The sequence below is a fragment of the Corythoichthys intestinalis genome, chromosome 11 (assembly GCF_030265065.1).
Source record: "Corythoichthys intestinalis isolate RoL2023-P3 chromosome 11, ASM3026506v1, whole genome shotgun sequence".
NCBI lineage: Eukaryota > Metazoa > Chordata > Actinopteri > Syngnathiformes > Syngnathidae > Corythoichthys > Corythoichthys intestinalis.
This window is the reverse complement of record NC_080405.1, coordinates 44991075-45007838: the sequence shown is the minus strand read 5'-3', so window position 1 is coordinate 45007838 and position 16764 is coordinate 44991075. Positions and strand designations below refer to the sequence as shown.

At 38.9% G+C, this 16764-nt stretch overlaps 1 protein-coding gene across 3 annotated transcripts in view; it reads left to right on the top strand.

Moving 5' to 3' along the window:
• Positions 1-16764, top strand: part of afg2a (AFG2 AAA ATPase homolog A) — a 247741-nt gene that overhangs the window by 92606 nt on the left and 138371 nt on the right. The window contains exon 16 of one of the 3 annotated variants that reach the window (XM_057849915.1): positions 13143-13825. The exons of 1 other annotated variant lie outside the window; for it this stretch is intronic. In XM_057849915.1, the coding sequence (XP_057705898.1) occupies positions 13143-13259 (117 nt within the window). In that variant the 3' untranslated portion in view covers positions 13260-13825. Of the gene's footprint in view, positions 1-12877; positions 13120-13142; positions 13826-16764 lie in introns of those variants that run through there. One more of the 3 variants, XM_057849914.1, reaches the window with a different exon arrangement.

The following is a 16764-nucleotide window of genomic DNA, read 5'->3' as shown; positions in this document are numbered from 1 at the left end:
TTTAAAATAAAAATGTCTGGGGAAAAAACACCTCGTCTAAGCGTATAATCTTTTTACGATATTTAATTATCCTATACCTACAGTATATTTTGAACAAGTCAACAGTATACTTCATTCACTCAGCATATAATGATCAGGTCCGAGCCAGGTTTCAACATCTGATCAGCTGCAAAATATTGTAAGCAGCGGCAGAATCAAAGCCTGACTGACGTATAACAGCACGTCCCCAAACTTCCTAATTTGAAACAAAATGTGTGGTTTGATGTTGTTTACTCCACATCTGCTGGAAAGAAGGCGCAAGGAAGCAGTGTAGTGTGTGCGTTCCTTGGCGTGGGTAGCAAAAATAAATATTGAATCAATCTACGGGAATTTCAAACATGCGTTTTTCCGCACCCGCAATTTGGTTCAATTGAAGAGGGGCCTGCCGATTAATCATTTTGTTGTTCGCTTCCCTTGATTCAGTTTAGCGATGAATGTGGCGGCTTTGTTAGATGGGCAAAGATTTCTTTGTTGTTTTCTTGTTTCAGGGACTCGGTCGTTTGTTTGGTTAAGGCGCTGAAAATTGTTCGCAGATGTTTTTGTTTTTCTTTTGTTGTTGTTTTGGACCACAAGTGACCAACTGCACTCTTATCAGATCACCAAAGTAGAAGCCAGAAAAGTCCACTTGACGCAAAGGACATGCTCTGAAACGCATAACATTCGATTTGACTCCAAACCTAATAAAATGTTAACGCTACATTTGATCGTATGTACAGTATATGGATTGACTAAAGGAATATTTCAGGGCTGCAGCTATCGAATATTTTAGTAATCGAGTATTCTACTGAAAATTCTATCGATTAATGGAGTAATCGGATAAAACATTTTTTTTAGGTATAGACCAATTATAAATATACGGTACATGAGAAAACAAGACATTTCACCTAATATTGAACCATTTTTAGACAGTCTTTATTTTAAATGTACATTATGTACGTAATGTACACCTAACAATTGCATCTCAGATGTTTCTAAAGTTTCTAAAATTCTGGAAAAAACTTTTTAATTCTCGTATAGATAAATTTATTGAGAAACATAACATAATAAATGAATGCCAGTATGGCTTGAGAACTGGAAGAACAACCTCTATGACTATGCTTGAAGCTACTGAAGAAATCACAAATGCCCTGGATCAGAAAAAATATGCAAATGTTTTTTTCTGTGATCTTAAAAAGGCATTTGATACAATCAATCACCAAATTCTAATTCGTAAACTGGAAAAATATGGAATTCGCGGGGTTGCAGGTCATTGGTTAAAAAGTTATTTAAGCCAAAGGGTGCAGTATGTCGAAATGGGACAGTATGCATCCAAACAACTTGGTATTGCTTGTGGTGTTCCTCAGGGGTCTGTGTTGGGGCCAAAACTGTTTAAACTATATATAAATGATATTTTTGATGCATCTCAATCTGTAAAAATTTATTCTTTTTGCAGATGACACCAATGTATTCTATAGTAGTAATACTTATAATGAGTTGGTAAAGGTCGTGAGGGAGGAGCTAATTAAAATTTTTTAAAAATGGATGGATATAAATAAATTGCCGTTAAATTTAAGTAAAACCAAAGCTATGATGTTTGGTGGCATTAAAACTAATTCTGATTTGCATATAATTATTGATAGTATCCAAATTGAAAACGTAGACGTGAATAAATTTTTGGGTTTCAAAATTGACAGTAATCTGACATGGAAACCCCACATCAGACATATAAAAACAAAAATTTCCAAGAGTCTCTCAATTATAAATAATGCTAAACAATTTCTTGACGAGAACGCCCTCCGCACTTTATACTGCTCTTTGGCTCTCCCATACTTCTCATACTGTGTTGAAGTCTGGGGAAACACCTATCAAAGCACGATAACTCCTGAAGTCACCTTACAGAAACGGGCTGTGCGAATCATCCATAAGGTCGGGTTTCTGGAGCACACACATAATTTGTTTATTTACTCAAAGCTGCTAAAATTTAACGATCTTATAAAGTACAATACCTCAGTAATCCTCTATAAAGCTTTCAATTATTACCAATTAAATTGCAAAACTTTTTTACAATGAAAGAGAGAACTCATAACTTGAGAGGATATGGAGACATGACAATATCAAAAATTCGAACAACTCGTAAAGGTTTTTGTGTGTCCGTGTGTAGAGTGAAACTTTGGAATAATCTGGGAATGCAACACAAGCAATGCCAAAATCTCCAGATTTAAATGGTTATACAAATTTATGGCCTGGTCACAGTATACTGATATACAGTGGGGCAAATAAGTATTTAGTCAACCAATAATTGTGCAAGTTCTCTCACTTGAAAATACTAGAGAGGCCTGTAATTGTCAACATGGGTAAACCTCAACCGTGAGAGACAGAATGTGGAGAAAGAAAAAAAAAACAGAAAATCAAATTGTTTGATTTGTAAAGAATGTATTTGCAAATCATGGTGGAAAATAAGTTTTTGGTCAATACCAAAGGTTCATCTCAATACTTTGTTATGTACCCTTTGTTGGATATAATGGAGGCCAAACATTTTCTGTTACTCTTCACAAGCTTTTCACACACTGTTGCTGGTATTTTGGCCCATTCCTCCATCCAGATCTCCTCGAGAGCAGTGATGTTTCGGGGCGGTCGTTGGACAACAGACTTTCAACTCCCTCCACAGATTTTCTATGGGGTTGAGATCTGGAGACTGGCTATGCCACTCTAGGACCTTGAAATGCTTCTTGCGAAGCCACTCCTTTGCTGCCCTGGCTGCTCATCTTCAATGCCCTTGCTGATGGAAGGAGAGTTTCACTCAAAATCTCTCGATACATGGCCCCATTCATTCTTTCCTTCACACAGATCAGTCGTCCTGTTCCCTATGCAGAAAAAACAGCCCCAAAGCATGATGTTTCCACCCCCATGCTTCACAGTGGGTATGGTGTTCTTCGGATGCAATTCAGTATTCTTTCTCCTCCAAAAAGGGGAACCTGTGTTTCTACCAAAAAGTTCTATTTTGGTTTCATCTGACCATAACACATTCTCCCAGTCCTCTTCTGGATCATCCAAATGCTCTCTATGGAACTGCAGACGGGCCTGGACGTGAACTGGCTTCAGCAGGGGGACATGTCGGCATTGCAGGATTTGAGTCCCTGGCGGCGCATTGTGTTACTGATAGTAGCATTTGTTAATGTGGTCCCAGCTCTCTGTAGGTCATTCACTAGGTCCCCCCCATGTGGTTCTGGGATTTTTGCTCACCGTTGTTGTTATCATTTTGACACCACGGGGTGAGATCTTGCATGGAGCCCCAGATCGAGGGAGATTATCAGTGGTCTTGTATGTCTTCCATTTTCTAATAATTGCTCCCACAGTTGTTTTCTCTACACCAAGCGTTTTACCTCTTGGAGATTCAGTCTTCCCAGCCTGGTGCAGGTCTACAATTTTGTCTCTGGTGTCCTTCGACTGCTCTTTGGTCTTGGCCATAGTGGAGTTTGGAGTGTGACTGACTGAGGTTGTGGACAGGTGTCTTTTGGACCGATAATGAGTTAAAACAGGTACAATTAATACAGCTAACGAGTGGAGCCTCGTTAGACCGCGTTAGAAGAAGTTAGACCTCTTTGACAGCCAGGAATCTTGCTTGTTTGTAGGTGACCAACTACTTATTTTCCACTCTAATTTGGAAATAAATTCTTTAAAAATCAAACAATGTGATTTTCTGTTTGTTTTTTTCACATTCTGTTTGGTTGAGGTTTACCCATGTTGACAATTACAGGCCAACAGCAAAGTGTTCTTCTTTAGGTAATGGTCACCTTATTTAATAGTAAGTTTTTAAAAGCAGTGTGTCTATCATTTACTTGATAGTGAGCCATACTTCAGATCGTTTATTGACTTTAAAAGAATTAGGATTTTAAGGCATTTATAAAGGCAAAGGCGTGGGTTTGCATAGGGACGGTAGGGACATAACACTACCAACTTTTCAGGACGCTCAAATTGTCCCCACCAACTTTTAAGCAACCTTATTTGCATTATATAATGACTTTATGTTATATAGGTAATTTAGAATGTCTTCCCAAATGTTGTAAGGATAGAATTAACTAGGAGTGGGAGCCTCTTGGTACCTCACGATACGATACGATTTGCGATACAAAGGTCAGGATAACGATGGTCTGACGATATGGCGATACAACGATTATCGATACATTGGTCAGGAAATCATTCTAGGATATTCTACAAACAACTAATAAGCAGAAAAACAAGCTTCTGCTGTGAATTGGAGTGAGTTTATCACATGTAGACGTCCAATCCATTTGAACTGGGAGGGTGGCAGCGAATGAACGAATGTTCATTCGCTGCCATCCCTCCCACTTCAAACGGATTGAACGTCGATGGCCGTCAGTGGCAGCTAATACCAGGCAATGAGGTAATTTTGGGCCATTTAAGGTCATTTGCCTGTTGATTTTCAGTTACTTCCTGTTGATTTTGGGGTATTTTATGGGTCACTTCCTGTGTATTTTGAGTTACAGAACAGGAAGTGACCTGGGAATCACCCAAATGAATAGGCAGTGACTCAAACTCAACAGGAAATGAACTGCAAGTGACCTGTAAATGCCCCGAAAATCGGACAGAATGACTGCAAATGCTCTGGTTTCGAATTAGTGCTGCAACGATTAATCGATTAACTCGAGTATTCGATTAGAAAAAAGGATTCAAATAAAATTTTGCTGCTTCGAGTATTCGTTTAATTAAAGTGGCATTGCAATGCTTTTGAAAGTGTTTGCATTTATTTTTATTGATTCAGGTGGATACACCGCGCTCTAGTTGACCTCATTTCACATGGCTGAATCCATTTGCTCCCTGTTAAGACCAACATAATGTTTGAGCTAATGATTTTTTTTTAATGCATTCGGAATTTAGTTTAAAGGTATATTTAGCCATTTAGTGTGGGAATATGTGTCTGAGCCATTTGTTAAGAGCATTGTAAAAAAGCGTCAACATTTCATAGCATTTAAGCTCGCGGACTTTTGCTCTGTAAGTTAGCCAATTGTTCTTTTGTTGTACATCGATTCTCTTTTTTGTATACATACACCGTGTGAGGCTCAGCTGAAATATTTTAATTTTTAATGTTCCTTATCCGATTATTCGAACTAAATAGTTCATCGATTAATCGACTACTAAAATAATCGATAGCTGCAGCACTATTTCGAATGAACGAACGTTGCCAATCTAAATGGATTGGGCGTCAAGCATTGTCAATGGCAGCCTTAGAGTTACCTGAGACACTATTATGGTTGAAGATTTTGGTAGTAACTTGTGGGTTCTTTTTTTGTTTTGTTTTGTTTTGTTTTTGAAATGACACCTTTTTAAAACGATATATCGATTCTTGGCAGGAGCATATCGATAACCTTTTGGGATACAAAGTATCACGATATATCACCATTTCGATATTTTGTCGCACCCCTAGAATTGACCCTACCATTATTAAGTGATTTGCATTATGTTCAGACTTACATTTACATCTTTTGACTTGTTAAATGTGCCAGTCCATGTTTTTCCCTCAAACGCACGTTTGATTGGCTAATGACTTGACCCCCCAACACACACACTCACAGCCCTCACAAAAATGTAACATGTCGACAACATGCCACCTCCTCCGCCCCCTTTGAATTTTTTTTTCGACCACTAGCAGTAGCAGCCACTGTAAGTAATGTAAAAAGAAATCAATGTTGTGGAGGTGGGGAACACACTACTAATTTTGCTATTAAAAGTCCGACCACGGAGTTAACATTAAACTGTGTGAGTTTGCTAACCTGCAAAATACAACTAGGAAGCTGTTGACATTTATTACTTACTTTTTGTTGTTGTTGCTCCATGACTACGATTTTTTTTTCCCAGTTATATTGAATTTCTTTATTTAGACACACAATGTTGAGTGGTCTTAAGACAAATGTTTATTTTTGCATTCCTGGATAGTTAAGGGATTGATTAACACATGTTTGTTAATATAATTTATGTTCAAATGTTGCAATTTAAATTTGCTAATAAAATCCATACGTTTTCTGGAAGTTTTTTAGTAGTTTTTGAAAACAAAGGTCTGAATCGAACGGTTTATCACTTGAACCAATACACATTAAAGTATATGTCAATACAGATTTATTTTGCATTGATAATTTAGCCTATCAATTAATAAGGTTCATATTCATGAGAAATGTAGCCCTGACCCCCGTTCACCCAATCTGTTTGGTCATATTAATGTCCCGCCCCCAGCAAAAAGTGGACATGTAGGTTATGCTGATATATCGTCCCTACAAATGTTGAGACCAAACCTCACCCTTGTATAAAGGTATCCTAATGATGAAGTGTACTTTAAACATCTCACACAAAAGCACCGCGGGGTCGTTTCCACACAGAAGAGGGCGCCAAACATGACCTGCAACTTGCATACAATACATTGCATACACCCTGTCCAATACTGCACGTCTTCAAAAGCTCAAATGTTTTTTTTTTTCCAAGGAGCACCTTATAAGTCTAATTTATAGACTCCAATAGGGAATGTTTTTGGAAGAAAAAAAAAAGTTATCTTTACAAGGATAAGAATTCATGAATCATTGAATTGATTTAAGTGCAGGTTTCTAAATTTTTCCTTTGAGTGGAAAAACTGCAAACTTGCCTTTATGAGTTTTGTTTGTACACGTGAGGAAAAGCGGCATGGAAAATGAATGAATGAATGAACGTGCCAACTGTTGGGATTCTGAATGTCTAAATTCAAATCAGGTTTGTCTTTTGTATCTCCTGGATCATATTGATTTTTTTCCCCCCTTCTCGTATTCATTCCCTTGATGTCAAGCAGGGGTGAAAGTGGGCCAAAACGGTCAGGAACGCAGTTCCTGTATAAGATTCAGGTCAGGAACGCAGTTCCGGTATGAGATTCAGGGCCGGAATGCTGTTCCGGTACATGGTGCTTTGATTCCAAAAATATGACGGGAACTGTCAAAACGTTATGTAAAAAAAAAAAAAAATGCTAAACTGCCACACATGCATTTCAACTCCAAGAATAAAAAAATCTACCAACATCAGATTTACATACCCAAGTGTTAACAACAAGCATAATGAAGTGCTTGTGTTGCGTAATCCGTTTCCACCGATATTTATTATTTATTTTATTTCACGGAAGGCATGGAGGTTTCCCTAGCTGCTGCAGTTACCTGAGTCTGACGATGATGAGTCACGTCAATGCGCGAATGCACGCGGCAATTGGTTGACATACTGACATGTGATCAGCAGAGATAGTTAGCTCTGATTGGTTCAAATGTGCATGTTTTCTGGAATAGCAACAAAACAGAAAAAAGTTTGTTGAATTGATGCGACAAAAAAAGGGCAATGCAACAGAAAATGGATCAAATTTTAAGAGCAAGGAAAGAGTTGAGGAGGCTTATTTATCATATTTAGTGTTATTTGCTCTTATGGGGAGGTTCAGAACATCTTGGCTGTCAATGTGCACTTTGGACTTATATTTGTTCATTTATGTTAGGCTACTTATTCATTTCATTATGATTTAAAAAAGTCAATGCGCGATCTTCAAAATATATTCCATTTCACTCTGCATAATATAAGTCATTTGTATTTTTCTGAATGTATGTTACTTATATCTTTATTATTTAAAAAAAATAAAATAAAAAGAAAGCAAAAGTGTTTACATTGACTTCAATTTTAATATGCATCATATGTTCTCAAGTAGTTAAAATTGAGATTTGGCATTTAGTATGTGAGGAAACGAGGGAAAATAAAAATTAGGATATGGAGCTTGGGGTTATTGTTGTTTTTGTTAACTTTTAATTTTGCAAATCATTGAAAAAATACAATTTTGAATCAAAATCAGTTTTTGTATGTGTTATAGAAATAAATGTGCCAAAACAGTTTTCTTTGCATTTCAGTCATTTTAGGAGGTTTTACACCCCCCCCCCCCCCCCCCATAAATAAATAAATATATAAGTAAAATTTCTGGCTCCGTGGCAACCTTCACGTCAGGGAGTTCCTGCAAGAAATTCTAGCCACTTTCACCCCTGATGTCAAGTGTAAGGCCCTCAGTTACATATCGCGGTGGCCACGTTCTGTCGGGACTTTCAAACAAGCGCCCCACGTCGATAAAGGTGCACATTCATCCTAAGCAGCCCGGACATCTGCCAGTATTTTTCCCTGCTGAAGCGGTGTGGACGTTGGCTAATTGCAATCACGCTCCAATTGCACCGCCGTGTAATTAGCGGGCAGCTTGGTAAATACGCTAAAATTGGCAAAGTGAAGCTTTGACTTCCTGCTTTGCATTCAAAGCACACGTCAATGATTGCCGCTACGCGGGTTTGCATCCCGCGTCTTAATCAGCGGTGTCGCCCACCTTGAGGCCAGGGAAAAACTTGTGTGACCTTCTACACAGACATTGAGTGGGTTAACCTTCAAAACAAAAAACAGCAGTTCCAAACTTTGTGGCCAAAGTAAAATTTCACGGTACACCTGTGCCAGCTCCCCTAAATTATTATTTTTTTAATGTATTAATTTCTTTATTTACGTGTTTTTAGTAAGCCTTAATGATTTCATTATAAGATCGTGATTAACCCTTTCAGAGACAGTGGTTACTGCAGTGGACAGCAATTTGAAAGTTGCTTTTTTTTCTATATTTGTGTAATAACACTTAAGACCTCTAACCATAGGCGGAGTTTGACATTTGTGGCGGGGGGGCAAAACATGTTGATAACCCCGAAATGCAGTGTCAGCAATAAAATTAACTTACAGGATATATGCTCGGATAGTAGCTTAGCCCATGCTCGTACATACAGGCATCCCAAATGTGTGTGGTCGTGCGTGTGTGAGCGCGCGCATTTTTCTGTCTTGCCTAGTGGAAAAGTAAACACTGCTTCCTTTTTGACTAAATATTCCAGCCATGAATATGTATGATAATATGTTGAACGTTAGCAGGGGGTGGGGGGTCGTTTTTGAGGATAATTCTAAATTAGGCTGCTTCGGAAAGCTATGCTTGGCCAATATCGTCATCTATTGAATACGGTATGCCCGGTGGTGACTGTTTTGTACAATTAACGTCTTTAGTGGGGCAAACTGAAACTCCGCTCAACATTTTAGCGGTGCTCTCCAGCATTTCATGGTCCACATCTTCAATCGTAGGTTCTGCTCAGTAGTTAACGGTTTTGAACGCTGTGGTTTGAAAAAATTACGAATATTATTCTTGCATCTTCTGTCATCAGGTGGTTTTGAATAAACAAAGCAAATGACAGTCTCTTAAGTGCAAGCCCCATGATCTGTTCAAAAAAAATAATTTTGACCCATTATAAACATGTTTTTTTTGTTCTATTTTTTTCATTTTTGTTATTTCTTTACAACGTTTATATACAGCATTTTACTGTTAAAGTCTTAATTTTAAATTCATCTATAGGAAAGTCAATTACATGCAATGACATTTTCGGCCACCGGGCAGGGGGGGCTATGTCTTCTGGCTCCCCTTAAGCTCTGCATATGCCTCTAACCCTTTATAGGGCAAGTGATTTTTTTTTTTGGTCATTTAAAAAAAATTATGAGAAATTAGTGTTGTATTTTGTTTATTATGAATCATTGCTATATTTTTCATATTTATATAATGTCTATTTATATATAAATTAATAGTTAATTAGTCGTAGTAACATTTTAAATATAAAATACGATTAATGAAATTAACATGAATAAAAACTTAACTAAACTCATGTCATGGTCCCTCGCTTAAACTCTAAATTATTTTTTTTAATTACTGTAACTCATAGCATGCCATTGACGGTGATAGAAATCCAATTTAAAGTGGGAAGACTGGCTGTTGAATCCTCATCTCTCAGTGCCATTGACGGCTCTAGACGTCCAATTAATTTTGACTCGGATGTTCATTTGCCCCTCCCAGTCAGAATCGATTGGACGTGAAATGCTGTCAATGGCAGCAAATTAGTTAAATGAGTGGCCTGTAAGGGTAAATTAAAAAAAAATAATTATAATACAGCGAACAGTTACAGTAAATACTGTGTTATCAGTCACAGATTGTATTGGGCAACTATATAAACAAAGTTTAACAAATGAAAGCACACTCTTCTTTCACCACAAGAGAAAAACATTCTACCGCTTTTCATGTTTTGGTGATAAGCATTCAAAAATGAGTTAGTTTCATAAAAAAATTCACCATTTCTCTGAGAAACCTATCATATGGATTCACAAAATGTTGATTTCATATCTAAAAGGGTGTGTTGCTGCCATCTGCTGGTGTTTATGCAGTAGTGAAATTATTTCCAAGCTTATCTTCAAAGCCAAGCAGCTTTCCACCATCCCCGACCAACTGTACATCGCGTATATTTGATAGATAATAAATACACTGAAGACCAAATAGTGTGAGGCAAATAAGTATTTAGTCAACCACTAATTGTGCAAGTTCTCCCACTTGAAAATATTAGAGAGGCCTGTAATTGTCAACATGGGTAAACCTCAATCATGAGAGACAGAATGTGGAGAAAAAAAAACAGAAAATCACATTGTTTGATTTTTTAAAAAGAATTTATTTGCAAATCATGGTGGAAAATAAGTATTTGGTCAATACCAAAAATTCATCTCAATACTTTGTTATGTACCCTTTGTTGGCAATAACGGAGGCCAAACGTTTTCTGTAACTCTTCTTTCACACACTTTTGCTGGTATTTTGGCCCATTCCTCCATGCAGATTTCCTCTAGAGCAGTGATGCTATGGGGCTGTCGTTGGGCAACACGGACTTTCAACTCCGCCCACAGATTTTCTATGGGGTTGAGATCTGGAGACTGGCTCGGCCACTCCAGGACTTTGAAAAATGCTTCTTACGAAGCCACTCCTTTGTTGCCCTAGCTGTGTGTTTGGGATCATTGTCATGCTGAAAGACCCAGCCATGTCTCATCTTCAATGCCCTTGCTGATGGAAGGAGATTTTCACTCAAAATCTCTCGATACATGGCCCCATTAATTCTTTCCTTTACAAAGATCAGTCGTCCTGGTCCCTTTGCAGAAAAACAGCCCCAAAGTATGATGTTTCCACCCCCATGCTTCACAGTGGGTATGGTGTTCTTCGGATGCAATTCAGTATTCTTTCTCCTCCAAACACGAGAATCCGTGTTTCTACCAAAAAGTTGTATTTTGGTTTCATCTGACCATAACACATTCTCCCAGTCCTCTTCTGGATCATCCAAATGCTCTCTAGCGAACCGCAGACGGTCCTGGACGTGTACTTTCTTCAGCAGGGGGACACGTCTGGCAGTGCAGGATTTGAGTCCCTGGCAGCGCATTGTGTTACGGATAGTAGCCTTTGTTAGTGTGGTCCCAGCTGTCTGTAGGTCATTCACTAGGTCCCCACGTGTGGTTCTGGGATTTTTGCTCACCGTTCTTATCATTTTGACACCACGGGGTGAGATCTTGCATGGAGCCCCAGATCGAGGGAGATTATCAGTTGTCTTGTATGTCTTCCATTTTCTAATAATTGCTCCCACAGTTGATTTCTTTGCACCAAGTGTTTTACCTTTTGCAGATTCAGTCTTCCCAGCCTGGTGCAGGTCTACAATTTTGTCTCTGGTGTCCTTCGACTGCTCTGTGGTTGTGGCCATAGTGGAGCGTGACTGACTGAGGTTGTGGACAGGTGTCTTTTATACCGATAATGACTTAAAACAGGTGCCATTAATACAGGTAACGAGTGGAGCCTCGTTAGACCTCGTTAGAAGTTAGACCTCTTTGACAGCCAGAAATCTTGCTTGTTTTTAGGTGACCAAATACTTATTTTCCACTCTAATTTGGAAATAAATTCTTTAAAAATCAAACAATGTGATTTTTTGTTTTTTTTCCACATTCTGTCTCTCATGGTTGAGGTTTACCCATGCTGACAATTACAGGCCATTCTAATCTTTTCAAGTAGGAGAACTTGCACGATTGGCGGTTGACTAAATACTTATTTGCCCCACTGTAAGTGAATTTGGATAATCTACTGTTATGTCACTGTTTTGCCACTCAGTGATTGGAAATCACTCACTACCATACAATGTTGAAATGAATAGCAATTAGTGAAATCCTTGCTGGCTTTATTTTCATGTCAGCTCAATCATATACTGAAGGAATGTCTTGCGTGAAACCCAAGTTAAATATCCCGGAGCTAAACATATGCGTGCATACATCTCTTAATTGCCAACTTCATAAAGGAATGCACACTTGAACAGGGAAACGTCTGCCTGAATACGCTGCCTGTTGCTCTGTGAATTTTGTTTTGATGAAAAGCTCTGCCTTGAATGTATAATCAGCAGAACTCAAAACCTTGCACTTTCTCTTCCTAACGTTATCGTATCATCCTTGCGACAAGGCAAGATTGACAGATTTTAGCGGCAGGTCAGAAAGGATTAAAACGGGAACACGAAGTCCGAGATGGGCTATCAATACACTTTTCATCATCGTTCCGAACAGAACACAGTGTCCTTAATTTCAGTTGCAAGCATCTGTGCTCTGTGTGTTGTGCAGCGCAGTGACAAACCAAAAAAACCTGTGCGTGTTTGTGAACAAGTAATACGATACGGATGATCTCTGGGAAGGTGTGTGTGTCTCTCAGTATGGAGGATCCCCAGGCAAGTATCAAACTTCAATAGCTGTATTAGGATCAATTTACGCACGAGTGTGTGTGGGTGTGTGTGTGTATGTGTACGTACCCACGGGTACCGCAGCAATCTGCAAAAACGCAAGTTATTTGCAATCTATGTTTTCTGACCTTTGTTTAGCCAAGTCATATTTTTTTTCATTTGAAAAATGTCACAACTAAGCAACAATGTTCTGTCTAATTTTTCATGTGTCTGAGCAGACACACAAGCTCCCTGAGCAAACTGAGGACCACTGTGAGCAACATCAGATGTGTACACTGTGGCCAAACACCAATATCACACCTGTTCAAAACCTTGGATCATTGCAAGTTACATGGGAACAAAGAAACAGAAAACAATTTTGTTGAGGGTTGTGTGATTTCGACTGTACGACGCCTGTGTCTAGTCGTTTTTTTATTTTTATTTATTTATTTATTTTTTAATGTTTACTTTTGTTTTGTGATACATGCTTTTATTTTGGTGCAGAAAGCGTCGAACAGTAAGCGAACACATGTATGGACATGCCCGCCCACTCCACACATGTACACACAGAGCAGCCGAGTGGCAGAGGTGACAGCCTGCGTGCACATTTGTTGCTTGTGAAGCATCCAGAGGCCATTGCTGTATATAACCCCTTTTTTACTGTTTATTGTGCGTTTTCAATTGTGGTCGAGTACCTGGGGCGAGTTTATGTGATTGTTTTTGATGATGTGCAGATGCTAACTGCTACATGCTAATTGTCTGTTTTTACTGTATCAGCAGCTACTTCTAAACGCAAATGGAATTGCTGTTATTGAAGATAAGACTGCTTTAGTTTTATTTTAGTTTTCATTCTGCAAGATGTCATGCAGCTGAATAAAGTCAGCAAACCACACTGACGTCTGACATCGTCATTTCGAAGCTCAGCTCGCTGTCTAGCCAGGACTTAGCGCTGACTTCTTAGCAAGGAAAGTAGAATGATAATGCATGATTTATGTTTTTCTTTTAATTTAGAGCAGCGGTCTCAAACCGACTCCACAAAGGGCCACAGTGGGTCCTGGTTTTTGTTCCAACAGATCCAGCACAAACAGTTCAACCAATGAGGTTTCTACTAACATAAGCAGCACCTGATTGCAATCAACTGATTACACTTGTAAGAAACCAGATTGGTGAAAAGGTATTTGGGTGTTTTGAGGTATTTAAAGGGTTAATTCCGGATTGCGTGAAAATCTGGGTTACATTGCCAGTGCAGGAATGGAACTCGTTCGTAAACCGGGACTACCTGTATATGTATATATATATATATATATGTTACAATATCCTTATACTTTTTGATTATTTTGTTCCTTGAGCCGTTAACTCTCAATGGCAGTGAATGAATTAAGACATCAAATCCATTTCAACTGGAAAGGCTGGCATTTAGTGAATATTCCACAGCCATAGACCGCGATTGACCAGTTAAAATAGATTGCATGTCTATCATCGTCAATGGCAGTTAAATACTTCAAGATAAATCCATGTTTAAAACCCGATCTGTTTTTTTACCCAACTCTGATCTTCTGACAATGACGAGATTGTCATGCAGAACTGTAATATCGATAGCCCACCTTTGTTGTTAGTATGAAAACTCAAACACTGATTCCTTCGTGAAAGAGGCTTAAGACATTTAAGCAGTGGTTTGGGATCCCAAAAAGTAAACTGTTCACCACATTTAGTTTTTGCTGTGTGTGTACAGGTGCGTGTGTGTGTTATAAAGGAGGAAATGAGAGCTCTTTGTGTTACCTGGCAGACGATCCTCCGGCATGTGTCGTCTTGCCTCTTGGCAAGCCGAGACCACCGGCGTCCTTGGAATGCTCTCCATTCAGGAAATCTCGTTTATTCTCATGAAAGGCTGCTCTCCTCCTGCAATAATGCTCCAAAGCTGACAGTTTTCTTTCCAACCCCCCAAGAATGTTTATTCCTAGTTAGCTTGGAGTTAGATAGCCTTTGCTGCTGGGAAAAAAAAAAAAAAAACCTACAAAAAATACTTATCTTTTGTGGAGGGATGTCAGATTTAAGTAGATTATACCACAATCATTTCAGAAGTTTTATACAACCCCAAGCAAAAAGTATGGAATCACCAGTCTCGGACGAGCACTCGCTCAGACATTTTATCATGTAGAACAAACTCTGATAAAAAGCTTGAAAAATAATAATGAATTCGTACAACTCTTTAGCATTCAGAAACACTAAAAGAAATGAATAAAAAACATTGTGGTGGTCAGTAAATGGTAATTTTATAGAGCAAGTGCAGGGAAATATAAATGGACTCACTCCATTCTGAGGAAAAAAATATGGAATCATGAAAAACAAAGAAATAACAGTAAAAACACATCTGTAGTATTTAGTAGCACCACCTCTGGCTTTTATGACAGCTTGCAGTCTCTGAGGCATGGACTTGATGAGTATTCTTCATCAATTTGGTGCCAACTCTCTTTGATTGCAGTTGCCAGATCATCCTTGCAGGTCGGAGCCTTGCTGTGGACCATTTTTTTTTCAATTACCACCACAGGTTTTCAATAGGGTTGAGATCTGGGCTATTTGCAGGCCATGACATTGACTGGATCAGTCTTTCTCTAAGGAATGCTTTAACAGTTTAAGATCTGTGGCATGATGCATTGTCATCTTGGGAAAAGACAAACATATTTTCAATTGAATGGATAAGAAAGCTGTCTAAAATTTCAACGTTAACTTGTGCATTTATTGAAGACTTAACCACAGCCATCTCCCCAGTGCCTTTGACTGACATGCATCCCCATATCATCAAGGACTGAGGGAATTTTGATGTCTTCTTCAGGCAGTCATCTTTGTAAATCTCACTGGAACAGCACCAAACAAATGTTCCAGCATCATCACCTTGTCAAGAGTCAAGAATCTGCATTGGACAAGGTGTCAAGAGTCAAGAATCTGTGTTGGAGTGATTCCATATATATTTCCCTGCACTTGCTCTATAAAATTAACATTTACTTACCACCACAATGTTTTTTGTAGTTTGTTCATACATGTTAAAATGTCTGAGAGAGTGCTCGTTCGAGACTGGTGATTCAATACTTATTGCCAGGGGTTGTATACAAGGTTGGGAGAGTGTTTTGCGGACTCCCAAGTCAGTGCTCCCAGACGTCAGTTTTAGAATCGCTGGTATAGTGTATAAAGTACTATACAGCAATATGCCCTGACCTCTTTATCCAGCCTCTTCAAAAACAAGGAGCCATCTTTGCCCACATCCGGATGCACTCATACAGAATAGAAGGTGGCTGGGGAGCAGCTGGCGGGGCCAACAAATAATACCCTCTTTGTACCTTCCAAATATCCCCTGCCGAAGCCCCCAAGCTCGTCTCTCTCCTCTGGGCTTCCCAACGCCACATTAAGGGCTGCTTACAAGTGTAAAAGCTTTAGGTCTTTGGGGGGGATTTGAAATGGGAGTATGCTGACAAGAGGGGCTAATGTTTCTACATTGTGTCTCCTTTTCCGCCTCTGTCAAATAAAAATAAAAAAAATCCACTTACACAATTTGGAAGCGACCAAACAAACAGGCTATTCTCTGCCGTTCGGCAGTACTTTGTCTTAGGAGTGACCTAACTTAAGTTTTCAAGGTTTTCAGTCAATAGACCACGTGCTTGGTTCAAGCGGTTTATTGCCACTCCCAGTTAAAGTTTACATATGATATCTATTTAAATTTCCTCTACAATTGCATACCATTGATTGTGTTTTGGTGGATCCAACATATCTTCAACAACTACTGACACTGCCATGTATCATTCCTTTACTAAAATGATCATTATTATCATCCTAGTCAGTATTAAATACCTAGTTCATGGTTTCTATACCTAAATATTTGTTCACACCCAATGGGATAGATGTTGTGGTGCTGTGATACCATGTTTTTCTAGTTCCTATGTCCTATTGTGCTAGTTAGTTAGGGACCCTGGTGAAGAGAAAACAACAACAACAACAAAGGGGGACAGAAACACTGCGGAGGTCTTTGAGTCCTCTCAGGGCCTCCCGCTGCTTCTTGGCAGAAGCCTCACTTCATTTCCTCTTTCACAATGATGAATGGCCGTGTGAAAGGGGGGCTGTTTGCTAGAGCTTG